Source organism: Rhineura floridana, chromosome 13 (assembly GCF_030035675.1).
Source record: "Rhineura floridana isolate rRhiFlo1 chromosome 13, rRhiFlo1.hap2, whole genome shotgun sequence".
Lineage (NCBI taxonomy): Eukaryota > Metazoa > Chordata > Lepidosauria > Squamata > Rhineuridae > Rhineura > Rhineura floridana.
In genome coordinates this window covers 791892-815041 of record NC_084492.1, presented here as the reverse complement: position 1 = coordinate 815041, position 23150 = coordinate 791892, and the positions used below count along the sequence as shown (strand labels likewise).

Here is a 23150-nt window from a genome sequence, read left to right as displayed (position 1 = left end):
CCCTCCAATTCATATGTCTCAGAGCAGGTGTGGAGAACATGTGGCCTTCTAGATGTTGCTGAATTACAGCTCCCATCAACTAGCGGCCAGGGATGATGTGAGCTGCAGTTTGGGTACATCTGGAGGGCCAGAGGGTCCCCACATCTGGCCTAGAGCAAAGAACAGTCTTCCGCTAATTACCCAAGCCTCCATTTCCTCCCCAGTTCCTCTGTTGTTTCCCTGTGTCTGTTTCAGATTGTAAGCCCCCTGGGACAAGGACCTGTCATCCCTCTTTTTTGTAAAGTGCCAAATCTAAACAAATAAGCATAATAGAGCAAGGATTGTGGGCTGACACAATCATCCTTCCCGTAAAGAAGAGCCTTTGTCCTCAGATCATTTGGGACTGAGGTTGTTAAAGAAATGTTAGCCTGCAACATTTTGAATTTTTGGTGCTTATCCTTCAACATTTATTTATTTAAAGGATTTTTGTCTTGTTCTTCAGCGAAAAATGACTCCCAGAACAGCATACAGTTCAATGCACACAAGACAGTCTCTGCCCTCAGCCTTGCAATCTAAAAAAGACACAACACAAAAGGAAAATAGATAGGGTACAAGTTCCTAGTTACAAATTGGTTTATTGTGGGCAATAAAGATCTCAACAAAGATGTTTCAATAATAAAATGATATGAAGAAATGAACATTTTGTGCCAGGAATTGCTCTCAGAGGCACAACTAACTCCTTACCTCCATTTTCTTTCTTTTTTCTTTTTATGCAGACATCACCCCTGAAAGGGCTGAGAGAAGTGGGAGACAGAAACACCATCTACGCCACTTTGAAGACACTCCTTTCCTTTTTGGTAACTTTTGATTTTGTTGATGTGCATAGTTTCTGGAATCTGAGTTCTGAGAATAAATACTCTACAATAAGTTACCTTTTACTTCTGTCTACATTACACTAATTGTGATAGGCTCAATTAAGTGCTCCATTCTGGAGATGTCTGTCTGGATGGGGCAACTAGCTACCAGGCTGAGAGAAGACTGGGAGGTAGGGCCCAGAGGAGCCCTCTCCTGACTTCATGGTGGGGCTCTGGCATTGACTGTAATGGCTGTTTGCAGAGGAGGAGGGAAAGTGAATCCCAGGCTTCCTCTGGAGCTGTTGGGAGTGCTGGAGGGGCTTCAGAGCCCTCACATTTCCAATAGGGATGGAATCCGTTGGCCAGTGCCACTTTGAAAGCATTCCATGGATCTAACAGGTGGCATCGGTTTGAGTTCGTTCTTTGTCGGCTATTAATTGCTTTTACCAGTCCTATTTCTTTTCTCCAAAAGACATAAATATTAATATCAATATTTTGAAAGGAATTCTTGATACTTTGAAAGAAAATATTGATGTTTTGAAAAAAGTTATCAAGACTTTGAAAGGAGAGTGGCTTCGCGTCCTCCTTCTCCGCTACGATAGGCTTGGCTTCCTCCCCGTTTAAGTGCTTGGATGATTCGGGTGGAGAGGGGATGGCACAGAGAGAGAAGGAGAGAGCTATAATGTGCTGTGAGTAAAATCAGTAAAAGAGCAATATATTCAAAGGAATATTTGAGAGGAAAAAATCTGGTGTCAGGTAGAAGCTGCTGAAGTTTGGAGAAATGGGATCGCTCCACAAAGATGAATCCAGTGCTATTAAATCTGAATTTAGCAAAACTATTACCTATCCCTAGTTTCCTGCCAGTGGCCTTCCCCAAAAGCCCCCTCTTGTATCCTGCCTAACCTTGGTCCCCATGCTGAGAGGGGGACCCAGTGCTGCCAACTGGGGTGCATTCAGAAGGACACGAGAAGGACACGATGGGGCACAGGATGTATTTATTGATCACCATCCATACACATCTCAAGCCTATATACAAAATGCAGTAAAACAGCTGAAAAACAGTTAAAACCAACAAAGACAATAACATACATTTCAAAACAATACCAAGTAGTTCCCCAGGGCAGAGGCCCATCCATCCAGCTGAGAAAGCTTGCTGGAAAAAAAAGGTCTTCATTCATTTCCAGAAAGTGCTATTCCACATAATGGGGCAGCCTGACTGATATCCCCACTCAGATTTACTGTGGAATGGACTTATGAAACCTTTGGAACTTGCAGGAGACCATAATGACCTTCTGGGTATTATAAGGGATAAGCAGCCTCTCAAGTAATATGTTAGTGCCACCACCTTGAACTTGGCTCGGTAGCAGATTGGCAGCCAGTGCAAATCCCGCAAGGAAGGTGTTAGTAGAAGTTTGCCTCACCAAAGCACCCTAAATGCCACATTCCACTCCAGCTCCAGAAGAGCCCCTAGACCATCCTCAAGGGTAGCTCCACATAGTGTGCATTGGAATAATCCAATCTTGAGGTTGCCAGTGCATGGACAACTGTGGCTGATCCAGGAACAGCCATAGTTGTCTTACCAGCTACAGCTGGTAAAAGGCACTGCTAGCCAACAAGGACACCTGCGTGTCCAGTGACAAAACTAGAGCCAGGGACATCCCCAAATGATGAATCTGGTCCTTCAGGGAAAGTGTAACCTCATCCAGAGCAGGCAATGTACCAGCTTCCTAAACTAGGAACCACTCACCCACAAAGCCAGAATTCAGACTGTTTATTAGCCCTCATCCAGCCCATCACTGCATCCACAAAGTTGTCTAGGGCCTTTCCCAATTTAGATGTTACAGAGAAATAGAGTTGGGTATCATCAGCTCAGTAGTGTAGTAGGAAAATCAGAAGTGCAGGGTCCCTTCATGATAGTCACGCCACCCCCCCTCACAGCCAGACCCCCTTTTGCACTTTCCTTTGTCTCCCTTACTTTTTGTGTCAACACTCCACAATAACAGACAGCCCTAGGAGCTAATCAGCATGAAAGGGGAGGCTGTGTTAGCTACTGAGAAGAGTCTTCTTTCATTCGGATTAGCTCCAATCAGCACAAAAAGGACAAGGACTATTCTTAGTGGCTAACACACTCTCCTTTCATACTGATTGACTCATGCATAGGGATGTGGCTGGCTGTGACATCCTTCCCCAGGACCACCTGTGAAGCTTTCACTTGGGGCTACCAGCAGACAGGAACGTCAGGTTTTCTTCTTACCTTTTACAGCTCTAGCACAGATTTCAACAAATCCCACTGCTAGGCAGCACCACCAGTCACTTTCTGTAACCCAAACTCCCAGAGACTTTGCCTCAGTCTCTCTATAGCTTGTTACTTTGTGACTGTGTGCCTATGCTGTTCCCAAACCCTTGTATCTTTATATTTAAAGCATACAACTCTGGGTTGCTGTGGATACTTGACTTGTTACAATATCTCCCTGTTCAGCCTTGGTAATTACCTTGCCCTCCCTTCTGGTCTGTATATTCCCCCAGCCAAGGATTAGGCCTTTGGTAAACCAAATAAGTATTTATTTAATATTAGAAATAACAAGATTACTTAAGGAATGTTTCACAAGCGTATGGTTTCATCTATATTCTGTTAGGTACCTGACTTCTTACTAATTGCCTCAGAACTCCGACTCACTCTCAACAACACCACTTCCAAACACCACCTCAACCTCTCTCTCCACCGCTCAATTCACCACCTCCTTGATTCAACTGTCATTCTTCCATTCAAACGCTCAGCCAATCATCCAGCATTCTACTCCCCTCTCCTCTTTCACTCCACTTACCATATGTCTTCTATACAAACAGCACTTACCATATTTACAATATAAGCAGGAACTTCACACTGGCACCCTGCTTTCAGAAGTAATGGGTCTATGACCCTCCACAACCCTGGAGGACTACACCCCTGCATCAGCATACTGATCACACCTTGCTGCAAATCTAAATCTAAAGGCTGTTCCCATGTAGACATTAAACAGCATCAGAGACAGTATAGTGCCCTGTGGCACCTCATTGCTCAAATGCCAGGGGTCCGAGAAGCATTCATCCAATTCTGCCTTCTGGAACCATCCCTGGAGATGACCAAAACCACTGCAGAAGAGTGCCCCTGATACCCATCTCCCATAGACAGTCCAGGAGGATATTATGGTTGATGGTATCAAAAGCTAATGCAAGAGCAACAGGGCCATACTCCTCCCATCCATCTCCTGATAGAGGTCTTCCATCAAGGTGACCAAGGCAGATTCAGTCGTGAACCGAGGTCTGAACCCAGATTGGAATGGTTCCAGATAATAAGTTTCCTGAAGGAATGCCTGCAGCCATGTCACTACAACCCTCTCAAGTACCTGGCCCCAAAAGGGGCATTTGAGACCAGCTGGTGGTTATTAAAAGCCATTGGGTCCAGGGTAGTTTTTTCCCCCAGGAGTAGCCACACAATCACCTCCCCCAGGGCAGCAGGCAGCAGCCTCTCATGCAAAGGTGCATTCACCACATCCTGAACCCACCCAGTCATCCTCTCTCCAATTCTGTGCCAAAGTTCTAGGCTGGTCTCTTCCTTGTCCACCACGGCTGTGTTTGCTTGTTTAGCTGTAAGACTCAGTTCATAAACACCATCATTTTCATAAGCTAGTGCAAACAATTCATCATCTTTGGTCACTGTACACTTTCCATCCTGGAAATGTATTGCAAATCCTTTCTTGTCTAAAGCTGAGACGCTCAGCATATTGCAATTTAAGTCTGGAACATATAAAACATGATCTGCCACATTTACTATGGTTTGATCGGATACCTTGCACCTAAGAGCAATGGATCCAGATCCATTAATGTTCATATATTGACCATTGGCAGTCTGGATTCTTCCTTCAGTATCACTGTTTATTTCATCAAATAAATCTTCATTATAACAACTGTGATTTGTACATCCACTGTCTAAAATCCAATTGTTTGATTTTTGTTTGTAATTATTTGCCACAAGGCTTTTGTGCGTTAAAAGGAAATTTCTTCCTTTGGATCTCTCTCTCTGAGGTTCCTGCTTATCCTTAGATGAAGCATGCTGCCTTTGTTCTCTTTGTTTGATATTGGGAAAGCTGCCATTGGCTGTTGAACTTTTGGGTGAGTCACAGTCCCTGGCCAGGTGACCATGCCTCCCACATGAAAAACAGCATTGTGATTGGCTCTTGGGAGGGGCTTTTCCCTTCCCTTTATCCCTGCTAGCCAGGTAATTTGATCCATTATCATTTAAGTCTCTCTGAATCAAACATTCTTCTCAAGAGCTTGTTCAAAAAGAATTTCAGGATCATGCTTTAGAAGAGAAATGAAAGGATCAAATCTCTTTCCAAGGGATCCCAAAAGAAAACCCAACTTCTGTTGATGGTTAAAATCAAGCCCAGCCAATTTCAATTTGTTAAAAATAAGCAACAAGGAAGTGATATGTTTTTCACAATTTTCCTTTGTGTGCAATTTTAAATTCACTATCTGTTTAATCAACATGGTTTGGCATCTAAAGGTTTGAAATCCAAAAGCTGTCTGAAGTTTCTGTAGCATCTCTTTGGCACTTTTACAGTCATTTAAATAAACAAGTTGTTCATCCTTCAGAGAATCATATATTATAGCTTTTGCATGAGAATCTTTGTCTTGCCAAGCACTAGCTTCTTGGTCATTCCCTTCTGGTTTAGGATCTTCAATACAGCAAATAACTTTCTCTGCTGCTAAATTAATCAAGATTCTACTCTTCCACTGGTCAAAATTAACAGCGGATAGTTCAAGCATTTCCCTTGAAAAAACTGTATTTCTTAGCAGAGTTGTAAAAATACAAGCAGCTGGATGAGAATGTAAACCAGCCCACCTTTCTCTATATAAATAACAACAGACACAATCCTTTAGGTAAAAGAAAAAGAATGTTTACTCACGACCTCATATGTTTAGAAGAACATAGGCTTTAGCTTAGAAGAAAGAAAATATAGGAGTCTCAGTCCATCTTGGTGTTTGGTAATGGTGCTCTCAGAGAGAGAGCATCTTGCCATGCGGCCTCTCTCAAAGGTAGGAAGATCAGCAAGAAAGGCGATTACTCAAAAATCCCCCAGGACAAAGGAGAAGGAAGTCAGGTAACTAAACCCCACCCATTAGGAAGTTAGATCATGGTAAACAGGTACATGGGATATTTCCCAAATATCCCTTAAAGTGACCACGCAATATTAGCCTATTCCAACAATAAATGCCCTCCTGCCCACCCTCCAGCAGTGACTGCATTAGATGCCCTGGCTCTGCTCTCAGCCATTCTTGGTTGCTCTTGTGATTCTTCATCTTCTCTCACATCCAACTTTCACATACAACACACCCTCATGGGGGGATCTCCATCCATCCATGACTATTATAGGCCAGAGTCATGGCAGTGCCAGGTCCCGCTACTGAATCCGAGGAGTTACTGACTTGTCCACAGCCCTCTTTCAGATCATCTTTACTTGCCCTCTTGCCATTTTCCAGCCATCTCTTACTTCTCTCATAGGGGATCCCACACAAAATCCTGCCAATGTTGCTCGAGGAGTATCTAGGAGAAACAAACAACCTTGATGAACTTAGAGAGGGATTCCTGGACTTGCTGGGAGATGCAATCATTATCATCCCATCCATTAAAACAATGCAATATCACAAAGGTAAGACTGCTGCTCCCTAATGTTCCTTGGAAGAAAATCTCCCATTGATGCTGAAACCAGGATATGTAGCAAGGTTGTGGGTTGTCTGGATTTTGACTATGAAAGGCTCTTTGCTTTCTTAAATTAACCATGAAGGTTTTTGGGCTGTGGCTCTGAGCACACTCCCCATGGTCTACTCCTTACTCTGCCTTGGTTCCTCCACCCCATTGGCCTTGAAGTCCCTGTGCCTTGTCTGTTGCAGTTGTCGTTTCCATCTCCATGAGTCTGGAGCTCTCTGGTCTGTCTGGGCTGCCCTTCCCATCCAGACAGGCAATTTCTTCCTGCAGCAGAGAATGCTGGGAGGTATGGGCCAGGAGCAAAGTCTGTGAAGGTTGCAGTGTGCTCTCTGGGGGTGTGAAAGGATATTCCCTATCTGACCTTGCCACAGAATAAATGAGTCACAAAGGTCCAAAATCGTTGGTTTTTATTGCAAACCTTATGCCATATGCCTTGGCTCCTCCATGAGGGGGGTGGGAGTGGCAGCCTGGTTGGGTACCAGCCTGGCCACACCAAAACAAGGGGCTCCGTGGCATAGCATAGGGAGCGGGGGGAGGGGTAGTTCTGCCCTTCCTCCATGGGGGAAGGAGAACAAGGGCAGAGTGCCCAAGAAGTTACCATTAGCTTCTCCTGTGTCCAGTGCCTGGAGCCTGTGGGAACCTAGCTTCTGCTGCTGGGCCTGAGTGGCTCTGATCCTGCTGCTGAGCACAACGCAGGCGAGGTCTGGCTTGCTGCGCTGGTGGCCCCACAGCCCCTCTGCTGCGCCAGCCTCTTTGCTCCATGTACACACGTTAGCCAGTTGGAGCTCCAGCATGTTCATATCTGCGCTGTGAGCTGGACTCTGTGGTCCTGGGCAGGCAGAGCTGCTGTGGCTCATGCGAGGGGCGGTTGCTGCCGCCACCGCCAGCCCCCTTCATGCAAGGGAGAGGGTCATGCTATCCCTAGAGAACACTACTCCCCTTTGGGTGAGTTCCATGCCATGCCAGCTGCTGTGGGTGTCTTGTCCGAAGAGCTTCTGCTGGGCTTCTGTTTGGAAGTGAAGCATGAGGGTATGCATTAGCATTGCCCGCCCAGCCCCAATTCCTGGGAGGTAAACTTTGCTCAGAGTGAAATCTTTTTGGCTAAGTGTCTAGCATTTATGCTTGCCACTGTGCAAAGTACCGTTCCACCAGGATACCTCTTCCCCAGAGCTCTCTTCCTGAGCTCAAAGCTCAAAGCCCCCACAAAGCGAACTGTGCTGGATTATATCCTGCTGGTGCTGTGCATTGATTTGTGTGTATCTGCAGGAACCAGAGGGTGCATGACTAGTTGATGGAGTGAGGTGGGTCTCATGATTTTGCAGGATTGGGCCAGGCCCATCCTATGGACTGTGTCACCATGCACTGATCCTTTGACCCTCTTTGACTCACTTCAGTCTCACATGGTGGACAATTTTCCAGTTATCAACAATAGGTCTGTAACTCAAGGAGGCAGTACTAAAACCAGTTTTAAAGAAGCCCTCCTTGGATCCCCAAGATTTGAACAACTTTCGCCCAGTCTCAAACTTACCATTCTTGGGCAAGGCGGTGGAGCGGGTGGTGGCAAAGCACTTGCAAGCGCAATTGAAGGAAGCAGATTATCTGGATCCATTTCAGTTGGGCTTCAGGCCTGGATATGGGACTGAAATAACCTTGGTCGCCTTGGTGGATGATATGAGGAGAGTGTTGGATAGGGGTGAGTGCACCTTCCTCGTCCTCCTGGACCTCTCAGCGGCTTTTGATACCGTTGACCATGGTATCCTTCTGGATCGCCTGGAGGGGTTAGGCATAGGGGGCACTGTATTGCAGTGGTTCCATTCCTTCCTCTCTGATATGCACCAAAGAGTAGCATTGGGGGATGAGGTTTCGGACCCTTGGCCTCTCACTTGTGGGGTGCAGCAGGGCTCCATCCTCTCCCCAATGCTATTCAACATCTGTATAAAGCCGCTGGGGGCTATCATCAGGAGATTTGGGCTGCAGTGTCACCAATATGCGGATGACACGCAGCTCTATCTCTCATTTAAATCTTCACCGAGGCTGGCTGTAGAAATCTTATCCAAGTGCCTGGAATCGGTGAGTGGCTGGATGGGAAGGAATAAGCTGAAGCTGAACCCTGACAAAACTGAGGTACTGTTTGTGGGAGCCAAGGGAAGGTTAGGGGATGTTGACCTGGTGCTCAATAGGGTACAATTGCCCCTGAAAGACCAGGTCCGCAGCCTGGGGGTCATTCTTGACTCCCAGCTGACCATGGAGGCTCAAGTCTCGGCTGTGAGCCGGGCAGCGCTGTATCAACTCCATCTGATGAGGCTATGCCCCTACCTTCCCAATCATCTGCTCCCATCGGTGGTACATGCCCTGGTCTCCTCTCGCCTGGACTACTGCAATGCACTCTACGTAGGGTTACCCTTGAAAACGGTCTGGAAGCTGCAACTGGTACAGAACGCAGCGGCACACCTGATTAAAGGCAGCCGCTGGCGAGATCATATCACTCCAGTGCTAAAAGAGTTGCACTGGTTACCAGTTGCTTACCGGGCCCCATTCAAGGTGTTGGTTTTGACCTTTAAATCCCTATAAGGTTTCAGCCCAGTCTATCTGAAGGAGCGCCTCCAGCATCATCAGCTATGCCACCCAACAAGATCAGCCTCAAAAGAACTTCTCTCCATCCCATCAGTCAAAACAGCCAAACTGGTGAGGACTAGAGAGAGGGCTTTCTCAATTGTGGCCCCCCACCCTGTGGAACTTCCTCCCAAATGATCTCTGCCATGCCCCTTCTATGATGAGTTTCCGCTGGGCCTTGAAGACCTGGCTCTTCAGGCAGGCTTTTGGGGTGGGCTAGATTTTGTCATCATTGTTTTTAGATTTTTAATGTCTAATGTATTGTATGCCTATTTTGTACATCACCCAGAGTAGCTGGACAACCAGCCAGATGGGCGACTAATAAATTCAATAAATAAATAAATAAAATAAATTCTAAGGTACCTTTGGCCCTCGGCCTGGTGAAAGCAAAGCACTCTGCTTTCTGTGGCACATGATGTATGTAATTCCTGCAGCAGTTTGGGGTATCCAGTGGTGAAGAGGGCAATCAAACCCAGCCCCTTCGCCACATGCCACATGGAGCCCCCACTTGTCTTTGGAGGTGCTTCTGTATTTGATTGACTGTCGTTCAATTCCAGCCACTTTGGTTACTGGACAATTTAAAATAAGTAAATCATTTCTGAGCTGGGCTAAAACCTAGGGGCAAAAAAGATAAAGGTATGAACTCCCTCACCCACTGACAGATGCTGGCCTGACAAAGGCATGGTGTGGGATCCATTGGGATTATTCCCTGCAAGGGCCCCATTGGAAGTAATGTGAGGTTGCGCTGCAGGATGTATATTCATCTCACCAATGCATGGGCAGGGGGAGTGGCCCATGCCCCCTTTCCAGGCTTTTGATTTTTTAAATGCCCTAAACTAACTAGATATTTTTTCAAAGCCTTTGTTTAGTAGACCAAGTTTGTTTCCACTCATAGTATACTAACGGAAAGTGTGTTATGATTTATGAGCTGCTAGACAAAATTCCTGACCCAGGAAGCTCTCTTGGATCAAGACAGGACTTGTAATGAGCGATATGATCGCTTTGTGTATTCATTAATTTTCCATGGTCCATACAACATCACCTGTTTTTGCGGATTTTCTCGCGGTTAAATCCACATTTGCAGTACCGCGAAAAATGCGACATGCTTTTTAAAATTGGGAATCATCCACTGTACCTTAAGGCACTTGGATGCAATACCGCAGACTTTAGAACAGTAGGTGTTCCATGGGCGGTCCTTGGGCATTTCCCCATGCCCCTTCCCTCATTCCCAGCCAATCAGAGCAATGGGGTGGTGTTGGGGGGGGCTCTGCAACTTCTACTGCACAGATGCAAAAATGTGCATTTGCGCAGAAGCAGCTACAGCCGTTTATTTTTACCCAGCCACGTTCTAGGTAGGGGAGAAAGAACACATCTACCAGGAAAGGCTGTCCCGCCCGTGGTGAACTGCATCCAAGAGGAGTAAAGAGAAAGGAAAGGAGGGGGACAGAGAGACAGGGAAAGCCAATTCAAGAAACAGAGGATGGAACAAGCAAGGGCTTGTCTCTCCGGATGTTGGGGGTCAGGAACGGTGCAGTGGAGCCAGAGGTCCCAGCTGGCGTTCCTGTGAGGTATTCTTATTGGACATTGGGGGGGGGGAGGAATTAAAGGTACAAGGACAACTTTGAACAAATCAGCTTTTAGTCGTTTGAATCGAGAATGCACCTGGGCAGGTGTGCGCAAATACGCAGAGTCACAAAGCTGCCGTGCCACCCCACGAAAGTTGGTGCTGTAAGAAGGGGCGTGCTCCCCATTAAACACTCAGCTTTCCTGCCATTCTTTACAAAAGAAGGAAGTAGTAGCAGCTCCTCAGTGTGCCAGTACCTCCCCTTACACAAGCCACTGTAAGGCATCGCTTCCCTCTTTCGCAAACAGCCCAGAATTAAACAGACCAAAGTCACTGTTCAGGCACATCCCTGTTCTTCAGAGAAAGGAAGCTCCTTGCCAGAGCCAGCAATGATTTTTGTTGCTGGTGCAGCTTCACCAAGAACAATTTTGAATGGTTTTCCTCTCTCACTGGGAGGGAGAAGTGCTCGGCGTCCTATTGACAACCACATGTTTTTTGCTAGAGCGTCTTGGCCACCCACAACCATAGAGGCTGGTGGTCTACCTTCCTAGACATGACACGTCATTACTTGCAGTTCTGGAGAAATAAGTGGAATTGCCAGCCGTGTGTATCTCCAGAAAGTTTAATATGCATAAAGGAGGCCACTTTGGCTTTGTAGTCGTGGGGGATCCTTGGTGGACCAGCCCAACAGGCCTGCTCTGCACCCTCCCCCTGTGGCCCTGGGAGACCCCTTGAGCCAAATGCAGAACATGGGGAGGGGGGAACTCCCCAGAAAATTTCAGGAGGTGCCACTGATTGATGCAGCGCCTGGGAAAGGCAGAGGCTCTGTCCACCCAGGGCCGGCCAGGCATTTGGGGGCCTTTGGGCATCAACTTGCCCTGGGCCCCTGGTGGGTGGGTGTGCGTGCACCCCCCCGCACGGCCCCCCTACCTCTCTACAGTAGTCTTTACCATTGCCCTTAATTAAGATGGCAGCTGCAGTTTCCCTAAGGGGAATGAAGCCTCTGCCGCCATCTTTGTTGATGGTACACGTGCGTGCCACACAAACACCCACCCACCCACCCACCCACACATCTTTGCCATCAACTAAGATGGCGGCAGTGGCTTCAGTACCTTAGGGAAACTGCAGCCGCCATCTTAATTAAGGGCAGTGGTAAAGACTACTGTAGACAGGTAGGGGGGCCACACGGGGGGCGCGGATGGCCCCTCAGGGGCTCCTGTAGCTCTGGGGTCCTTGGGCCAGTGCCCAACCTGGCCGCCCTTTAAAACTGGCCCTGTGTCCACCCCCCCTTTGGGAAGCCAGGAAGGTGGGGTGTTGTGGAGGGGCTCTTCCTATGGAAGACAGCGCCCCCTCCCCTCACCCCAAGTCACCTTCCTCTCCAGAAATTTTGATCTAGTCCATTGGAGAAAGTGACAGAATTTTAATACATTTGTTTAATGCTTTTCAATGGAGCCCTTCCACACTTCGGAGGGCCCCGCCCCAGCCTTGAGCTGAAGAGAGACAGCCAAAGAAAAAGAGTGTTGTGCCTTTGCTTCCTGCTCCTTTTTCTTTCTTTCGCACCCCTCCTCATTCCCCCCCTCCAAACACCCTCCCAATCTGACACAAGGAGGTATCCCACCACTGCGTGAGCACTGGCTTCAAGTGATCTTGCAGAGGAGACGGGTTTTATTTTATTTATTTATTTATTTATTTCTCCCTACGTGGGGGGGCATGTGCCTTCTCACGGGCCCCCCACCTCCAACCCATAACCCCCATCCTTCTTCTTGATTTTATATATATATATATATATATATATATATATATATATATATATATATACCGGCCCGCCCTTAGCTCATGTGGGGCCCCGGGCAAAAGCATAGTTGGGGGCCCCCCACATTCTCTCTCTCTCTCTCTCTCTCTCTCTCTCTCTTATTTATGAATATATGTAATTATAATATTTACATATGAGGCTAACAACCTATTAAATACAAATATGATTACCTTCACTTCAAGTCCCAGTCCAACACTCTAAGCACTACACTGCAGTGGCTCATACCCTGTCATCTGACTTCCATTCTCTCTGTGTACAGTTTATATACTACTTGAGGTGGGCTGTGATTGGGTGCTAAGTTACACCATCTCCTTAGCATCACCATTCCAAGATGGGCATAGTAGGAGGTTGGGGCAGATTTTGGTTCCCACTGGCTTGAAAACCAGCCCATCCAATCTACCGTCATGTTCTCACTGTGGGCAACCAGATGCCTCTGGGCAGCCTGCAAGCAGGACTACTAACACCAACACCAGTAACAATAATGGGTTGTATTCAACTGTAGCTTTACAGTCGTGAAAAGCACTTCTACTCACAGAAGGCAGGACACCAGATTTCTGCCAATCCCCCCTACTCACTGCATCCCCACAGTGCCTCTCACCCAAAAAGCACTCCTGAGGGTTGGGTACTCTCTGGAACAGTATGGAATATGAGGAGACAGTTGCAGTAGATAGGGGTGGATTGATGAAAATTAGGTGCCCCAACTTTCTTGTAAGTGCTATCAGCTAGTGCAGGGGTGAGGGACCTTTTTTCAGCTCAAGGGTTGCATTTCCTTGTGGGCAACCTGCCAGGGCCCACATGCCAATGATGGAGGCATAAGTGGGCGGAGCAACAGATATGATTTGTACCTGTGTACAGGATGCAGGCAAGCAAGAGGCATTATCACAATTCAAGGACACATTCTCGTTCAATAGTGTAGTGGCAAATTCAGAAGTGCAAGGTCCCTTCATGATAGTCACACATCCTCCTATCCTTTTTGTTTGTTTGTTTCTGGGTTGAGAATGAGGTCCTTGTTAATGCCTTCTCCCACAACAATGGACACCCCTAGGAACCAATAAGCATGAAAGGGAAGTGTGCTAGCTATTGAGGAGAGTCTTCTCAGTGACTGACCCACCTCCTTTCACTCTGATTGGTTCCAATCGGCAGGAAAGGACAAGGAAGCATGTTAGAAAACTTCTCAGTGCCAAACACACTCCCCTTTCTTGCTGATTGGCTCACAATTGTAGACATAGCGACCCCGCTGAGTCCCTGCTCCTAAAAAAATTAAAGCATTGAAGACCCCTGTGACCCCAGATGACTACACCCCTGGATTAGACAAACTCACAAAAATAAGACTTATCAATGGCTACTTATCTGAAGGACCGCCTCCAGTATCACCAAATAGGCCGCCTTACAAGATCAGCCACGCAGGATTTTCTCTCGGTCCCACCAGTCAAAACAGCTAGGCTGGTGCGGACCAGAGAGAGAGCGTTCTCGGTGGTGGCCCCCACCCTCTGGAATTCTCTCCCCTACGATCTCCGACATGCCTCCTCCCTGTTGAGTTTTCGCAGAGCCTTAAAGAGCTGGCTATTCAGGCAGGCCTATAAGAATGTTGGGGTGGAGTAGTTTTTTGTATCTTTTAATTACTGTTTTTGTGATGTTAGATTGATTGTTGAATATGTTGTTTTTATATTGTATTTTAAAATGTTATGTAAGTCACCTAGAGTGTTTGTTCAGTCAAACAGATAGGCGACTAACAAATAAAATTTATTATTATTATTAGACATGATAGTTATGTTCTACCTCCACTATCAAAGACAGTATGCCTCTGCATATCCATTGCGAGGAATGAGAAGTGGGGAAAGTACTGTTGCACTCAGTCCTGCTTGTGGGCTTTCCATTGGGGCATCTGGTTGGCCACTGTGAGAACAGGATGCTGGACTAGATGGGCCACTGGCCTGATCCAACAGGGTTCGTCATATGTTCTTATGTTTTGGTCTTTCAAAAAGAAAAACTCAAGATTTTTTTGGTCTGCAAACAGATGGAAGAATCATGGGGAAAACACTGAGGAACAGTGACTGGAGGAGCATGTCATGTGGATATGCCATTCAAAAAGTATGCGAATGAAGCATGGAAATTTCACATTTAGCATCTTGTGTGCAAGCCCCAGGCATTTGGAAAGAGGAGGGGATATGAAACAGGCAGGAGAACAGATGTGGCAACACTTAAGGAGTGTTTTCCACATCACCCAAACCCAGTTCAATACCACTTTCTACTGTAGCTACAAAACATAAATATTAATTTAACACAAACATAAACACACATGTGCCAACAGTGAAGTAGGATTATGAAACCAGGTGGGGGTGGTTTGGCCTGTTCACTCTGCTGGAATCCGGATGTTATAAAAATCCAGCCCCTGAACCTGTGTTCCTGCATTGAGCAGGGACTTGGACTAAATGGCCTTATAGGCCCATTCCAACTCTACTATTTATAATTCTATTATTCTATCCTTTGTTTCCAAGGCTTTCTCTTCAACCATGAGGACTAGTGACTCAGCAGCAAGGGCAATTCCCATCTGTGTGGGTATGCTTGAAACCTTCCCAAGTCAACACATTTCAAAACATCCTCCATGAAAAACGCCATCTGTTTCACCAGCATGCTTTGCACTGTTACACACCCCCCCCCAAAAATTTCCTGCATCCATAACAAATCCTGGACTGTCAAGATAGCACATTCAGTGTTGTTGTTTTTAAACGGCTCTTTGCCACATTCTGTCTCACATTCACAAGTGACACGCATACACTGGTACTGGGAAAAAAAGGCAGACTTTGGAAGAAAATCACTTGCCAGACCCTGCCCATAATCAGTTACCCGCCCCCTAGAAGCAGGGAACACAACATACCAACTGCTGCATTGGGCCTCAAAAAAGAAAAAAGAAAAAAACCACACATCCACACAACCCTGATCCTCCTGTGACCCCAAGACACACACCCTTCCTTTGAACCTTTTGGCAGCTGCTCAAAGCAGCTACAGACAGGGCTTGATCTAGAAAACCTGAGATAAATGGGTATAAGGGAGAGTGGAGGCAGAACCAGAGGGGCTTTAGGACCTGGCGAGGCTAGGTGGCTTTGCCCAAACAGATAGGCAGGCAGGCTGCACACACAGAAACCAAGGCTGCAATCCAGTGCACTCTTACCTAGGAGAAAGTTCCACTGAACCCAGTGGCCCTTACTTCTGAGTAGACATGTATTGGATTGCAGCCCAAAATGCCTGGGATATCTGTCCCTCTCCAGGCTGGCAAAGAGAAGATCCACCCACACGACAGAACGTCCCTCCGTTGGGGCAGGAAAGGAGCGCTGTTTCTTCTCTGCCTTTATAAGGCAGCTCCTGGGTGCTGGGTGAAAACCAGAGCGTGTTTTTGCTGTTTGCAATGTCTATCTACTCCACAGGCCAGAGGCGGCAATAGAGCTGCGAAAGGCAGGTCGCTGCTGCTGGTGCTGCTGCCTTCACGGTCATCTCAGGCGAGTCTCCCTGCTGCTGCATAGCCGCTCCCGACTGCCCCAGACGCCACAGGTCACCAGCGCACCGCAGGTTACGATGCAACAGGGCGCCAGTGGAGGAGCCTTTCCTGGCTCCTGCTTTGAGCGTGCTGCTTTCTTGCCTGGCCAGGGGAAGAAGAGAAGTGCAGCTCCATCCCGAGCAGACCCCCCCGCCTGCGAGAGAGAGGTGTTGGGGGCAGACTGGAGGGGGCCGGCAGATCACTTAGCGTGGGGGCCCCCCAAAGCGCAGGGCCCGGGGAACTGCACCTCTTCCTGGTGCCTAGGGGCGGTACTGTATACACACACACACACACACATATAATCAATAACTCTTTGAAATTGAGCAAGATCATTTTTTTAAAAAAGTGCAACCCCTCTCTTTTTCCTTCCCCTGCCCCGAAGTCTAGAAAAGTGGGGACACAAAAGAAACAGCTGTGAAGTTATTGTCAGTTCCTGGAGTGGGACTCGGAGGGGATTGTCAGACCGCGGCGGGCGGTCTGAAAACCCCTTTTTACAGGCTGTAATTGAAACATATTAATTAGATAATTTGTTGTTAGTTTAAAAGAAACAAATACAGCCCCTTCAAGGCTTCGTCCTCTGCCGGATCCTTTGCTCGTACTCCCCCTTGGCCACTCGCCCTCCCCGCTGCCTGCTCGCTTGCTGGCCCTCCCTAGCTGGGGATTTCTTGCCTTGTGCCTGCTTGCTCGCAAATTCAAATGTTGTGCTCTTGCGTCCAAGCGCCTGTGCGTTAGTAGGCTTGCTTGCAAGTGGGGGGGAGAGCACACATCATATATTGCGAACCAGTTGCCTCATAGGGGCGGAGTGAGAGGTGCAGCTTTGGGAAGAACCGAAAAGAATGTGTTTAATGTGTGGCCGCAAAAAGAGCAGATTTCTTAGCATTTTAAACAGTGCACAAACAAGAGAAGTGGGGACTACCCAATCACAAAGTGAATAGGGAAAATGAGGATTATCCGGGTGAGTTTGGACGGGCCCTTAGCCCATGTAGCCTTGTCTACTCTGACAAACAGTGGTTGCCCGGTGGTCTCAAAGGGAGGGAGGGAAATTTCTTTCCCATCCTGATCCTTTTAACAGAGGTGGGGGCCTGGGACATGTTGTTGTTGTTGTTATTTACATCTATATCCTGCCCTTCCTCCCAGTAGGAACCCAGGGCAGGGCAGATCTTCCATGACTAAGCTGTGGACAGCCCTACTTCTGTTGAGGTTTCTTCAGTGGCATTTTTCTGCACAGTTTGTCACCCACCAAGACACAGGCAGTAGCAGCCTCCCCTGCTCATCAGCCTTTGGCACATGAGGATTGCCACCATAGGGGCATGGTCAGGCTATGGCCTGAAGGCACATAAGGTCAGCTCCCTGCTGAAGCTAAGCAGGGTCAGGTCTGGTCAGTGCCTGGATGGGAGACCGCTTGGGAACCATATGTAAATCGCCTTGGGTTTCTCTCATGAAAACAAACAAACAAAATAATAGGGGTGAATGAACCAGACTGTGGATAGGTGGCCCTCAAATTGGTGAAATGATATTCAGTCTGTTCTGGACAGGGTTGCACTCCCTCAAAAGATCAAGGGTGCAGTTGTGGGATTCTCCTGGACCCAGATTTGCCAAGTATTTGGCCCAGACTTTTTGAGGGCATTTCAGCGTGGGTGGGGTGAACTCTGCAAAGACTGGATTAGTGTTTGGGTTGAAAATTGAAACCTAAGAACTTTAGGGCAGGGTGGGGTTGCCTTTAAAGATTAAGTGGCTGGGTTTTTTCATTTTTCTTTAACAGAAAAAAGCTTTGCCACTACTGCAAGCAGTTGCTCCTTTGCATCTGGGAACACACAGAAAGAGAATTAAAGAGTCATGCAAGAGGCATTCTGGGGGGTGGGGTGGGGTGGGGTGGGAAGGGGAACAATGGCTGCCTCTGTTGACCTCAAATGACATTTGAAGACAGTTTGAAAGCTTCAGTTGGTACAGGCATCAACAGGTTTTGACTGGCATAGGCCATTTGGATTGCCTCTCGTTGGTATTGAATGCCCTCCACTGAGTGCCTGCCCACTTCCGAGCCCAATTCAAAATGCGGCTATGTTTTGTGTTGTCTCCACACCTGTAGGAGCAGCTGGGCCTGCGGAATCTCCTCAGAGGCCAGGAAAATCCCTGTCTTAGCTCTATCGAGTAGCCTGGGGCAATGTTCAGTTCAGTTGAAGTTGTTCTTTTACCTATAAGCTAAATTTTCTGCCATGAGTTTTCAGCATTACAGTGACTTGTACAAAATAGTTTTTGGGGGCCATCTGGCTGGTGCTTGTTACCGGCTGGACCCTTGTCTCATGAATGCACAAAGAGGAGGGTTCTACACATTCTTTCCAGATTTATGTCTCTCCAGAGTCCTATGTGCCATGCTTTGTCCTCACCGAAGTGAGTCATGTTACTGACAGCAGACAACTGGCTGGGTAAATCTGAAAAATGGAACCCTACCCATACTTGGGGCTAAGTATGTATCAGGAAATATAATAGAGTTCCACAGCAGAAAATACAAATGTATTTCTTTATTTCTATACTGAAGTCTGGTGCAGACTAGACATACAAGCAACCGGCCTCAGCCAGTGCAGAAGTGGTCTCTACATAAGTGTAGGAAGAATCTGGCATTAGCCAGTAAGCCAGAAGGTAAATAATTAAACCACCGTGATCACCAATGAATGAAATGAATGACATCACATTAGGTTAGATAGGCACATAGCTAGCATTAACTGGTCACAAAAGGGTTAAAGGAGCACCTAGCTGGCTTTAATAAATGTGTAACAATTCAAAGTAGAAGGAAACACAGCCTTCTCTTTCCAGACAGCAGATTCATGCAACCATGACACACATTTTCAGGGGAATAATGCTATTTTAATAAGAAAAAGAGACTAGCCCATAACATGCTGTTCTCCTTGGTCTTGATGTTGAAAGGCTTCCTCAGCAGCTTAGGTCTACCCAGGAACCCGAAGGAGACGCCTCCTTCTCCCATATCATCTGACCTGCTGTTTAGGACTTTAAAACTCCACACAACTCTGTGTCTAGCAGACTAGGAAGGGAAGGCTCCGGCACCCCCATCTATGAAACATCCTCCTGAGGGAGGCTGGATTGGTGCTGACAGTGTTGCTTTCTTTTAGCCTGTGGACATACTAATTGCTTCAAAAGCAGTGAGAATGGTTTTTCTGGCTGCATTTTGAAGTGACTCGGCCCTCTGCTGGCCACACCTTCCTTCCCCATTGCTGCCTTCAGACCTTTCAGGACCGCCCACAGCAGTGTTGGGCCAAACACTGTCTCTGCCTGAGCCTAGAGCAAAGCATTTCCATTGGCCGCACCTGGAGGAGCAACAGGTTGCTCTACCAATCAGTTGCGAAATTTCCCTGAAGCTGAATTTTTTTAAAAACATACAGTCGAACTGCTCTGACCAGAATTTTAGCGTAGAAAGGAGCTTTTATGTGCTCCTGTGTTCAGAAAAGAGAGGTGGAGATGCACTGGAACTGGCACAACAATAAGTGCCAATAAGTCTCTACCCTTAAATTATTTCCCAGGCTTTCAAATATTTTAGGAATTTTCAGTCTTGCCAACTGCTGTTTTTTGGGGGGAGGGGGGAATTGTTTTATTTTCTATGAGGTTTTTATTGTTTTGAACCAAAAGCAGTTCTTAAATATTTTAAATAAATAACTAAATGGGTCACCAATTGTGCAGACCTCCTTCAGCTCATAGTGGGTTAAAATGAGGTCTCCCTGGATCTTATGGGAAAGCTCCACCCTGCAACAGATTATATTAACTTCTATACAGAGCTTGGAAAAGTTACTTTTTTAAACTACAACTCCCATCAGCCCCAGCCAGCATGGCCACTGGATTGGGCTGATGGGAGTTGTAGTTCAAAAAAGTAACTTTTCCAAGCTCTGCTTCTATAGGACACATTTATTTCAGACCCTAATCAAGGCTGCCCTTAATTAATTGCGAATGATGAGATACATGAGTTTGACAATGCATCATCTCTTTCTCTCAGCCTCTCTGTGCTTTTGCTCACTCTTTAGAGTCTGGTGCTTCAGTTTACTTCTTTGAGTACCAGCACCGTCCCAACTTGTACCATGACACCAAACCAGATTATGTTAAAGCGGATCATGCGGATGAAGTTGGCTTCGTTTTCGGGGGGCCATTTCTCACTGGTGACATCCGCCTGCGTGGTAAGAAACAGCTGCACAGCAATGCCTTGGACTGAATTGGAGGCTGGACTACTTTGCTCACAGTGTCTGGGTGAGGTTGTAGAGAGAGTCAGCTTATAGGGGATGGCAAGTGAGAAATGGGATCTTAAAGTCAAATGGTGCGAGAGGCAGGCTGGAGGTCTGCCATAGTCTGCACTAGGGATGGAAGCCTCTCCTTTTTTACACTCCATTTTTAAGTGTGGCCCCCTGGCGATTGTTGATCCGATTCTTTTTCCACCAATATCTTTTCATTTTTCTGATATCCACTGATTTTTTTTCTTTGCAGAGAATTATCAATATTATAATCCCTATTAATTCACCAGTCCCCACTGGCATCAGTCTTTATTCTGAACTGTGTAATTATTGCCTGTTTATATTCCTTTTCAAGTGCATTTGCAGAGTGGATTAAATTAGATAATCAAGTCACTGTCTTCTCCCCTGCTGCTTACAATCAACACCTCATTCCCCCCTTGCTTTCTGTCTGTCAGTTACAATCAACACTTCATTGACATCCATGACAAGGGAATACACGATTGAAGAGCTCACATAGAAAGTAGATTGATAAAAGTATCACTCACATGATCAATGATTTCAAACCGAATTTTAAAAAAAATGGAAAAAAGAAGAGTGACTCGGAAACCAGGTGTGGAGAGTTACTACTTAAAAATTCTCTCTGCAAAGATAGAGAATATCAGAAATAATAATTAATACTTTCCTGTCCACCTTCAGCAGTGTTGCCTGGGGCTATCATAAGAACATCAGAAGAACCCTGTAGCTGGATTAGGCCAATGGCCCATCTAGTCCAACATCCTGTTCTCACAGTGGCTAACTGGGTACAGTCTCCAGCACCTGTATTAGCACATTTAAATAAATCAGAACAAATGGTAGATGTGTTTCCACATACGTGCAGGTGGCCTCTTACAGATGAATGCTGCGAAGTGGGGCGGTCAACAACCTGCTCCCCCTGCCCAGAGCCACCCCAGGCATCGGGAAGTGGGGCAGTTGCCTTGGGCCCCGCGCTTTGGGGGGGCCCTGCGCTTGGTGATCTGCTCACCAGCTGGCTCCTCCCTCCCTGCCTGCTCACCTTCGCCAAGCAAGGTGCAGCACTCACTCACTCTCTTTCCGCCCGGGACGGGGGCTCACTTGTCTGCCCACCCGCCCGCCATGCCGAAGCTGCCGCCGCTGCTTCTGCTGCAGTCAGCGAACGGTAGCCGCCCTGGGGACAGCCAGCTGGGCTGGCAGTTCTGGGACTGGTGCCTGCGCACCTACGGTGGTGACTCGGCCAAGACAGTGACCCGGAGCAAATGTGGGGGGCCCCCAACTTTGCTTTTGCCCCAGGCACCGCACATGCTAAGGGAGGGCCTGCCTCTGCCCCTATGTTTGATTTTATAGAATGAATAACTGAGCAGGATTCAGTGGGACTGAATTTGGATTTCTGGTTTCTAACTTCTAATTGTGTAAGCTTTTCTCTCTTTGCTCTTCAGATGAAGCCACTGAAGAAGAGAAACTCCTAAGCAGAACAATAATGAAATACTGGGCTAACTTTGCACGCAATGGGTGAGAGGCGTGGGCTGCGAAGTGGGGGTGAGAGTATCAGGCCAAGGGGTGGGGAAGGCTTGAAGGCTGCCTGAATGCCTTGTTGCTTTGGCTGATGTGATGGAATGCTGGCTTATTGGTTCTGTTTCTAGAAACCCGAATGGAGAAGGCTTGGTGGAGTGGCCAGCTTATAACACTGGGGAGCAGTATCTAGAGTTAAATCTGAAGCAGAAAGTATCATCAAAGCTGAAAGAGAAGAAGGTGGCATTTTGGATTAAGACTGTTCCTGAAAAGATTAATGAGCTGAGGCAGAAACATACCGATTTATAATTCACCAGCTTCCAGATAATAAATTGAGCACAAAAATTGCAAACAATTAGAACATTTTCCTTCATTACTTGCTGAAGCATGTTTTACTACAAATCAAAAACAGCGTTTTCCTATTTTGAGCTGGAAAATGTTGGAGAGTATCTAATTATTTGTTACTCTTTAAAAATGTTTATTCTTTATCTATGTGATGACCCTGAGGTCTACATATTGTTTCTAAGACTAGATAAGAATTTCCTTTTGTTTACCACAATGTTAGTTTCAAAATCTTATTATTAAAATACACAATAAAATATTTCTGCTTTAACCAAATTTGAAAAATAATTGTAAACATGAATGTAGTGTTCATCCAAAATGAAGGCATGCCACGTTTTCACAAAAGTTTCTGTTTGGTTTCATAAGTTTCACCAGCTCACTAAAGGCATAACAAGGCAAGGGATCCATGATTGGGTGGCCTCTCATTTTTTAAAAGGGCAAATGCAAGTCCCCCAATTTGGATTAGGGCTATTACCTTGCCTACACATTTCTTTGATCACTTTACATGCAAACATGCTTGTAAACAGGTTACCCCCCGCCCCCCCTTGGGACGCCACTGGGTGGTGGTGCTGCTCCTTGGTGTTGCCTGGGCAGGAAGGAAGGAGGGAGGGAAGACAGTGAGCAGCAAGCAGAGGATGGCTGACTGGGAAAGGGCGGCCGTCCAGAGCCTTTGGCGTATGTGTGCGTGAATCATGCATGCGTGGCTGGAGGGGGGCTGGAAAACCGGAGATCCATGTGTTTAAGGAGAATATGGCTGGAGACCGGAGACTGCCCCCTTTTGCTGAAGACTCCGGCTGAAAACTGGAGATCTGGCAACCCTACTCTGGAACCATTTGGGGGGGAAAGTACTTAGTCTCCACTGTTTCTAGAATAACACATGTGTCTTTATCTAGTATCAGGCCAGGGCAAAGCATGACATGTATAAGGAGCAGAGAGGGGCACAAGAGA

At 46.9% G+C, this 23150-nt stretch overlaps 1 protein-coding gene across 6 annotated transcripts in view; it reads left to right on the top strand.

The window, feature by feature from the left end:
- LOC133368929 (fatty acyl-CoA hydrolase precursor, medium chain-like) overlaps positions 1-22478 on the top strand; it is a 63607-nt gene extending 41129 nt beyond the window's left edge. Inside the window, exons 9-13 of one of the 6 annotated variants that reach the window (XM_061593580.1) lie at positions 756-836; positions 6379-6526; positions 20136-20285; positions 21788-21860; positions 21992-22478. In XM_061593580.1, coding sequence (XP_061449564.1) covers positions 756-836; positions 6379-6526; positions 20136-20285; positions 21788-21860; positions 21992-22169 — 630 coding nt within the window. In that variant the 3' untranslated portion in view covers positions 22170-22478. Of the gene's footprint in view, positions 1-755; positions 837-6378; positions 6527-20107; positions 20356-21787; positions 21861-21991 lie in introns of those variants that run through there. The other 5 variants (XM_061593581.1, XM_061593582.1, XM_061593585.1 and 2 more) reach the window with 5 other exon arrangements.
- Positions 22479-23150: the final 672 nt, after the last annotated feature.